Below are 9,254 nucleotides of genomic sequence, written 5' to 3'. Positions count from 1 at the left end.
CAACCAGTTACTGACTGTAAAAGCAATATTATAGGGACCAAAATATAGCCAAAATATTGGTATGGTTTTGGTAGCTGCCAAATGTCACAGCAGACGGGAAGGAAAACACTCGGTGGTGCACACGCCTTTCGGTTCTGGAGATCAGCTACTCACTTTGGCCTGTCTCTCTATTTGAGAGTGTAAATTAGTTCCTTTAAATCACTGGATAATGTGCGCAATTGTCAGTGATAATTCCGTTCTCTTATCCATTATTTTCAAAGCTCGTTTTATTGTAACTACGATAGAGCAATTTGATTTTCAGGATTCATTGGCTCTCCAGTGACGGGACTGTCCTGTGCAGAGGCAGCGGTTACTTAGCAACTACATGTGTACTATGCATGAAAAGGAAACAAAGACAAACGAGATTAGGTCCTAGCCCATTGATAGCTGCTGTTTATTTTGTTGCCTGGTAGTTATTTATTGCAGTACCAGCAGTGTTGGGAGTAACGGTTTATATGTAATCCATTACATGTAAGGGATTACAAACAACTGGTAATCTGTAATTCGTTACATTAACAGCAAATATCGTAATCAGATTTCAGATACTTTTGAAGGATTACTTTTAAATTCAGGAAGTAGTAGAAACACTTTTTTGGTTACTACATGATTCCATGTGTTATTTCATCGTTTTGATGTCTTCACTATTAATCTACAATGCAGAAAATAGTAAAAATAAAGAAAAACCCTTGAATGAGTAGGTGTGTCTAAACTTTTGACTGGTACTGTATATACTGTAGGCCATGGTATATCTCTATGGATCAGACATTGTTTGGACTCAAACGTTCTAGATGATCTATGTTTTTGTGGCGCTGTGTCCAACAACATCTCACTACTATAGCATTACTTAGCCTATAAATGGAGTCATTTGAGTAAGTCAAGTTTATAATAACAATGACCTGCTACATGTACCCTATGACTGCTATGACTTTGTCACCCACATCCAAAGGTAAGAAATCAGTTTAAAAGTTTGTGGGTGTCCAATATATATAGACTATAAGCTACCATGGCTGAGGGTTTAGAAGGGTCATTTTTTAACGTGATATAATTACTGAGAGGAGATTTTTTTTATGCAAAACATTTATGTGGAGTTAAGGCCTGTTGATGGATTGCCATCATCAGGAGCCTCTGTCCAGTCCTCTCCTATAACGACTGCGTATTATCTCTCATGTGAACAACCAATTACGGGAGGAAATGCTCTTTGACATGGTTACATCTCGCAGATCCTGCAGATAGTCGTTTTTGTTGTTGTTGTTCAGATAACAAATCTAAAACTATTTTAGTTTTGTATGAAAACATTTGATTTGATGTTCTTGAAATCTTGTCAGTAGAACGTTTACTTTTACAACAGACGGAGAAATCCCAGTAGGAAGTACACAGATCTCCATTTGAAAATGCCGTTGCACCTTGCGTGACCATGGGCTCGAGAGGCGGGGTCTCTTCGAAGAGCAGAGAGTCTCTATCCACTGCTCTTCTACTGTATTTCTCATATCAACATTGAAGCGCGAGAGGGAGCGCAACAGACCGCATGCAGCAGGCGCTTGAATTCTATTATTTTTACTATCTGACTCTATTACTTGTAGACGTCGTTGAAAACTGGATCATTCTCTTATATCAAATATAAATGAGGTCATGCAAACTTCTTTGAATGCGACATCTTCCGTTGGAGGATCTTTTAAGACTTTTCCCTGGGGAATATGAACATGACATGTGGGAAGTGTGATTTGATGGCATTATAATGTCAAGTTTGCCATCGTCCTAGACTGCGAAGGATGAACCGAATGGGTTCCTTTACATAGCCTATAATATCAATTTATGCACTAGGAAAACAATAAGATAGAACAGCAAAAATGGAACCATTTACATTGCATGATATGCTCATAAACTCAACGAATCTTTATAAGATATTATGTGACTTTGGAATCAAGAATGTCTCAGAGTGTGAGGATGACAGCGAGCCTCCTCCGGAACCGAAAGGTAAGCAATCCTATTGATAATCATAAATTGGAGGGAAATTAAATTAACAAAAAGTAAATGTCTAATTGTAGTATGTTTTAAATCGAAATAAAACATTTTAGTGGAGATATTGATGAAAAGTCACAAAACATTTGTTTTTGATTGTGAAAATGCGTTGTTTCTCAAATAATATATATTTTAAACTGTTAGTCATATTTTGGGATTTTTGCTCAACTGCACATGGAGAGCGATCCTTTGGACACCCCCAAGCAGGGCCAGTGCGCTTTACGCCGGTTGAAGTAGCATGCGTTCTTTCGGCTCCTCTGCTTGGATGGAGTGCCCTAGGACTGAATATCATTTTTTTTAAACATAAATTAAGACTAGAAGTTAGTACCAGGTCAACACGTATTGTCTATTTGCTTAAGTCAAAATGGTCTGAGGGTTACATTGACGGGAAAGGATCTCTGAATTCTCATTGCAATTGAGCTGATATGTATAATATAGATCTATAATCTTTAAAACATTAAACAAAGGACAGAACATGTTGAATTTAGTGTTGCTAATTCAAGGCCCACATATGCACACACAGTTCCCCTGAGTGATGCGACCAATCACAACTGACTCCAACTGAATTCCAGCTTGCCTTGATTAATGCTGTCTCTAAAACAACCAGGATGAGTAATGAACAACAAAAATATTTTACAATCGAATTAGGATACAGTTAAATGAACGTCAACCTCTTTACACAAGGGCCATGCCATTGAAAACAGACAGACTTAACGGATTGATTATTTGAAAGTAATGATAATGATCATGATGATAATAATGACCTTTAACAATGTAGGGATGATAATGATGTTGATTATTATTAAGATAAGGATGTTTATGATAATGGTTATGACAATGATGATAATAATGATGATAAAGAAAATTATGCTGACCATTTCTCTCTCCTCTTTATAGATTTGAATCAGACGGTACGTATCTTCCTCTATAGCCTCATCTTCCTGGTCAGCGTGCTGGGTAACAGCCTGATCATCGCCGTGTTGGTCCGGAACCGCCGCATGCGCACCGTCACCAACCTGTTCCTGCTCTCTCTGGCCGCCAGCGACCTGATGCTCTGCCTCTTCTGCATGCCCTTCACCCTCATCCCCAACCTCATGAGGGACTTTGTGTTCGGCTCGGGCATCTGCAAGGTGGCCATGTACTTCATGGGTGAGTTTACTGTACACAGGTCATGACCCTGGTGCCGATATGATACCTGAGAAACAAAGTCGTGGCCATGTACTTCATGGGTGAGTCCTGTGGAAGCACTGTACGTACACAGGTCCAGACCTGGGCCCGTATTCACAAAGCGTCTCATAGTTGGAGTGCTGATCTTGGATCTGTCCATTTAATGTTATTCATTATATAATCTCATTCATTACTCTGAGATGCTTTGTGGATATGGGCCCTGGTTGCGTATTCACAAACCGTAATGGGTTTGTCTGTTGGGATTTGTGTGGTACTGCAATAGAAGGTGTTTACATGCTCGGGCATCTGCAAGTGTTGCATAGTTAATGTATTATATTGTACAAAATCAATAGGGTCAGAAACATTTTTTATTTAACCTTTATTTAACTAGGCAAGTCCGTTAAGAACAAATTCTTATTTATAATAACGGCCTACCGGGGAACAGTGGGTTAAATGCCTTGTTCAGGGGCAGAACTACAGATTTTTACCTTGTCGGCTCGGGTATTCGATCCTGCAACCTTTCAGTTACTGGCCCAATGTGCTAACCACTGGGCTAACAGCCTCCCCGTGCGTGGTCTGACCTTGTTATTGTCTTCTACACTAATGCCACTCACTTCAAGGGGTCAGGTAAGGGAAGAGAGTACAGTAGGTTCTGTCCACATAGGAAGATTCCTTCCAGTTCCAACCACTGACTCACCGGGGGGGTGGGAGTGTTAAATTGGCCTGATGATAGAAAATCAATAGAGAAGCAAATCCCAGAAGCCATTAAAGCCTCCATTTTGGCTCTGACCTGGTGCCTGGTGTGAAGAGACACCAAATAAAGTAATCTGATGGCTATTAGCCGTGGCCGCGTTCCCACATCGCCTCTCCTCCACTGGGGTTGTACATGTACTGGCACGTCTCCGGATTTAAGGAGCCGTTTACCAGCGGTATAAAAAGTACCCAGCTGTCATACTTGAGTAAAAGTAAAGATACCTTCATATAAAATGAATCAAGTAAAAGTGAAAGTCACCCAGTAAAATACTCCTTGAGTAAAAGTCTAAAAGTATTTGGTTTTAAATATACTTAAGTGTCAAAAGTAGATCTAATTGCTAAAATATACTTAAGTATCAAAAGTAAGAGTATAAATTATTTCAAATTTGTTATATTAAGCAAACCAGACTGCACTTTTTTCTTGTTATTTTAATGTACGGACAGCCCTGTGGCACACTCCAACACTCCAACACTCCAACACTTAGACATAATTTACAAATGAAGCATGTGTGTTTAGTGAGTCCTCCAGATCAGAGGCAGTAGGGATGACCAGGGATGTTCTCTGTTTAGTGAGTCCACCAGATCAGAGGCAGTAGGGACGACCAGGGATGTTCTCTGTTTAGTGAGTCCACCAGATCAGAGGCAGTAGGGATGACCAGGGATGTTCTCTGTTTAGTGAGTCCACCAGATCAGAGGCAGTAGGGATGACCAGGGATGTTCTCTTGATAAGTGCGTGACTGGACAATTTTCCTGTTCTGTTAAGCATTCAAAATGTAACGAGTGCGTTTGGGTGTCAGCGAAAATGTATGGAGTAAAAAGTGCATTATTTTCTTTAGGAATGTAGTGAAGTAAAAGTAAAAGTAGTCAAAAATATAAATAGTAAAGTAATGTACGGATACCCCAAAAAAACGACTTAAGCAAAAAAACACTTTCAAGTACAACTTAAGTACATTACACCACTGCCATTTACTCTGAGCTGAAAGGTCCAGGTCACAAGACAAGAAGATGAGGAAGAAGAACAGGGTAGAAAAGTGATCTTTATTGTTCACAAGTGTCTCAATGACCTGAAACTCTCAGGCACAGAAATATCAATGTCTATGTAGCTGAGGATCCATTCTCTACAGCCATTTACAGTCAAGGCTGTACCGTTCTCATGCTTCGTAACCCGTTCAAAACATTCCTTTGATATTTGTTATGTCTGGATATTGTATGGATATACAGGTCCCGGATACAGATAGCTGCAATTTCAAGTGCCCTTGTAGTTCAAATCCTTTTCAACAATATTACTTAACTGGATATGACATGGATATATCCTATGTACATGCATTTCTTTCAGCTGGGTTAAGGTTGTACTATTCATTGTCTTTGGTAAATCTTCCACCGTGCTGTTTCTTTGTAGTCAGATAGTTCACCACCTCCCTGATCTATTTGTTCTTGACTTGAGTCCGTGCGGTGAGATCCCGGCCATTTCAGTAGCTATGATTACCTCATATGTCACGGTGTGTAACCAAGGTAACGTGCATGTATTTATAGGTGCCGTTGTTTGTTATTTTGTGACTTTTGTAACATCCACCGGTTAACGGATGGGGTTGTTGATCATCCACAAGTGCTGGAACTTACCTCTGTCCCTACAACCTCGTAAAGTACAAAGTGACTCGCCATGAAAGTGTCAGGCCAGCTATTAGAAGTATTACAGTAGACAAAGTGTCATTCCCACTTGCTGTGTGTACAGTATTACATTAGCCATTGTACAAGGTTTAAAGGGACAATCTGAGATTGCTATCTTTATTTTTGGACTTTTAAATGAATGATATTTACTATACCCTGATTCTTAAAAAATGTAACTTATAAATGCCTAATGAGCTTGGTTTAACTGAGCTGAGTACAAAATCACAGACGTACAAAATCACATATGCTAGTGTAGCCTACATTCTTGTCTGTTATCGATCTATTAATCAGATGGTATACTCAGTCCTGTGGTACAAAACGGTGGAGCGCTAACCGGCGTCATCTTTTCAGGGATCTCGGTGAGCGTCTCGACCTTCAACCTGGTGGCCATTTCCCTGGAGCGCTACAGTGCCATCTGCAACCCCCTGACCTCCCGGACCTGGCAAACCAAGTCCCACGCCGCCAAGGTCATCTCTGCCACCTGGGTGGTGAGCTTCCTGTTCATGCTGCCCTACCCCATCTCCAGCACCCTGGTGCCCTTCACCCGGGTCAACAACAGCACGGGCAACATGTGCCGCCTGGTCTGGCCCAGTGATGTCATCCAGCAGTCCTGGTGAGAGGATAGATAGTTTAATTTCGGTAGACGGGTGACATCACAAAGAGGGGTTTCAACTGCTAGGAGATTTTCACTGTAAATAATGGAATGGTCTGTGCAAAAGATGAAATGGGCTACTCATGTCTATTAATTTAAGGGGGAAGTTTCAAATTCACTGATTTGTTGGTCTGTTAGATGATAGATACCTAACAATGATGAGATAGATCATCACTGAGCTCAGAGATCGGTTCCTGGTCAGCATGTCACTTCGATGCATGCTGAATGGGCACTTGCTTTCGACCAATCCGGTGACACCATCGAGCCTTCTTCCTTACAGGTATGTGTCCCTGCTGCTGCTTCTCTTCCTGGTTCCTGGGATCATGATGATGACAGCCTATGGCCTCATCTCCCTGGAGCTCTACAGGGGCATCAAGTTTGAGATGGCCAACAGGAAGTCCAGCAGAGGTACGTATACAACACCTCAACTGACCTCTTGAAAATGTCCAGCTCTGGCGATATTATCATGCCATATCAATTTGGTGGCATCCTTATTGGTCATTGTTTACAATTGGCTAATCTTTAGTAAATCTAATTTGCACAGGGTCAGTCATTATTCATGTCTTATTTTTCTGATCTATCACAGAGATGATTTCCTTATCTTTATTAGATCCACTTCTATCACCTATCATTTTTATTTAGAGAAATCAACTTTAGTTTAAGTTAATTTATATTCATATCTGCTGTTATGATCTATCACAGAGAGACAGTGCAGCACAGGCAGCATCAAACCCGGCGACAACGACGGCTGCTACCTTCAGCCCGCCAAGAAGAAGAAGGGCGAGCTCGCCCACCTCCAGAACCCTCCCTCGACCCCCAGCTCTAATGTGACCAGCAACAGCAGAGACAACGTGGGCAGCAACAAGTCCAAGCTGAGCCGCGTGTGCAGCAACAGCTCCACCTGTAACCTGATGGCTAAGAAGCGTGTGATCCGCATGCTCCTGGTCATCGTCTGTCTCTTTTTCCTTTGCTGGACGCCCGTGTTCGTCGTTAACGCCTGGCGGGCTTTCGACCGCCATTCTGCCGACAAGCTCCTCTCGGGGGCGCCGATATCCTTCATCCACCTGTTGTCGTACACCTCCGCTTGTGTCAACCCCATTATATACTGCTTCATGAATAAGCGTTTCCGCCAAGGGATTCTGTCCACCTTCACCTGCTGCAGCAGCCCCAAGGCCGGTGGAGTAGGGAGGGGGGCTGGGAGTAGGATGGGGACGGGGAGAGGGGGAGGAAGAGGAGGGATGAGGAGTGGAGAGGAGAATGGGCACACGCCGCAGAGTGGTAATAACACGCGCTTCACGTACAGTAGTATCCGTGGCTCCGCCCAGGCTTAGCTTCCTTTCTCCATCATTGACCAATCAGAATGAGTAAGTGGTCATGCAGCACCACCCCCCCCCCCCCCCCCCCCCCCACCACACACACATTGTACATTGAGCTTTCGGTCTCTGATGAGGTCATGCATGCCTGCTTTCAACTTTTAAAGTCACCATGCCTGTGAAAGTGGACATGTATGTATGAAGAGAATCTCAGACAATAGGTTGATGAAAAACTTGGTGCCATTACAAAGAAAAGACAATCAAACCGATAGCATGTTGACTACATGAAATGGAATAATCAGCCAAGGTTTTCAACAAGGAGTAGGTTATGAATTTAAATAAGTATCGGTAAACAAACTACATGGACTGAGGAACAGTGGTACCTGATATAACTCATGACGTACAGGACCCTAACTGCTTCTTTAATAGGGACCGTGAGAAAACATGGCTAGTTTATGTCTACAGCCATGAGGTCTACATTCAATGTTGTTCCTCCACACAGACATTCACCTCAAACACCCACAATGTGTACAATCGTCACGGTGTCTCTTTACGTAACCCCTCCTCTCCCGAATCACCCACGGGGAAAAGCAGCACCCTAGTTGTCTTGGTTTGATGTTGACCAGATGATCCCAGAGAAACGTCCAAGCAGCTTTTTCAGAGCCATGTAAGATCTCCATGAGCACGTTGAACGGATGAACCCTGGATGACCCTTGTGTGTGTGTGTGTTTTCTCCCCTCTCTGCATAATATTCTCTCTGTACATATTCTCGTCAGGGACTTGAAAAGGCACAAACCACAGCCCAATGACGACACCACGTCCCCCAAGACATTAATACCTCTGCCTCCTTTTTACAGGCAGTGTGACACACAAATATGCCCATATGTGTAAATACTTCTGGACTAATTGTTACCATCCCTGGCAGTGTCATGCTCTGAAACACATTCCTAGCCTTGTAGCATAGTGTCATCCTCGTGGGCACACAAAAAAAGCTGTGTTTTCTTGTCCTTGACTCAGTCATCTTTTATCGTTGTACCTAGTGTACTATTTATTGTAAGTGACATGACTGTGGCCTTATCGTGGTGTGGGACTCTGTGCACCTGCCTGTCCCCCTACTTCAAAAAGGAACTTTCCCAGCATTACCTGTCAAGCACACCACACCTGGTCTCTGTTGACGTGGGTTGTTAAATACACTGCAGCACAAACGTAGCAAATTGTGTGGTTTTGTCCTCTTGGCTGTATTGTATCATCATGTCACTGTTAATCAGGAGGATTTTAGTGTTGCTCTCGAAGGGAAATTGTTCTGTAAAGTGCATGGGATACATTACCAAAAAAAGGAAATGAAATGAAATGAAATATTTAAAAGTCCGTAGTGTTGTATGAGAATATCAGAATGCATTTCTGCTCTGCTACTTGCTGGTGTCTGGGGGGGCCCTTTCAAACCTCTGAGTCAGGAGCTACAGCAGAGAGGTGGGCTGATGGAATGCACTGGAAGGGCTAGTGTGGTCTTCTTCTTCGACACGAGGCTTCTGAGAAGCATAAACGCACCTCGTCATTTCAATGTGGAGAATTGGGTCATATTTAATAGATACGTTGATCAATGAGATTCCTATATTCACCCACTCAAAAAGACAGCCAAAAGT

At 42.5% G+C, this 9,254-nt stretch overlaps 1 protein-coding gene across 1 annotated transcript; it reads left to right on the top strand.

The window, feature by feature from the left end:
• Positions 1 to 1,832: 1,832 nt before the first annotated feature.
• On the top strand, positions 1,833 to 7,645 carry LOC129864850 (cholecystokinin receptor type A-like). Its single transcript, XM_055937134.1, has 5 exons — positions 1,833 to 2,013; positions 2,956 to 3,207; positions 5,998 to 6,259; positions 6,579 to 6,706; positions 7,001 to 7,645. Exons 1-5 carry the CDS (start codon positions 1,887 to 1,889, stop codon positions 7,627 to 7,629), a joined length of 1,398 nt encoding a protein of 465 aa, XP_055793109.1. The 5' UTR covers positions 1,833 to 1,886; the 3' UTR covers positions 7,630 to 7,645.
• Positions 7,646 to 9,254: the final 1,609 nt, after the last annotated feature.

Source organism: Salvelinus fontinalis, chromosome 11 (assembly GCF_029448725.1).
Source record: "Salvelinus fontinalis isolate EN_2023a chromosome 11, ASM2944872v1, whole genome shotgun sequence".
Taxonomy (NCBI): Eukaryota; Metazoa; Chordata; class Actinopteri; order Salmoniformes; family Salmonidae; genus Salvelinus; species Salvelinus fontinalis.
The sequence above is the reverse complement of the archived record's forward strand: the minus strand, read 5'-3'. Positions and strand labels throughout refer to the sequence as shown.

What these genes read in the sequence shown, in the direction of transcription:
- LOC129864850 (XM_055937134.1), top strand. Translation starts at nt 1,887, where the DNA reads ATGGAACCATTTACATTGCATGATATGCTCATAAACTCAACGAATCTT. An exon ending in GATGTCATCCAGCAGTCCTG is followed by an intron (nt 6,260 to 6,578) that starts GTGAGAGGATAG and finishes TCTTCCTTACAG; the next exon opens with GTATGTGTCCCTGCTGCTGC. An exon ending in CAACAGGAAGTCCAGCAGAG is followed by an intron (nt 6,707 to 7,000) that starts GTACGTATACAA and finishes GATCTATCACAG; the next exon opens with AGAGACAGTGCAGCACAGGC.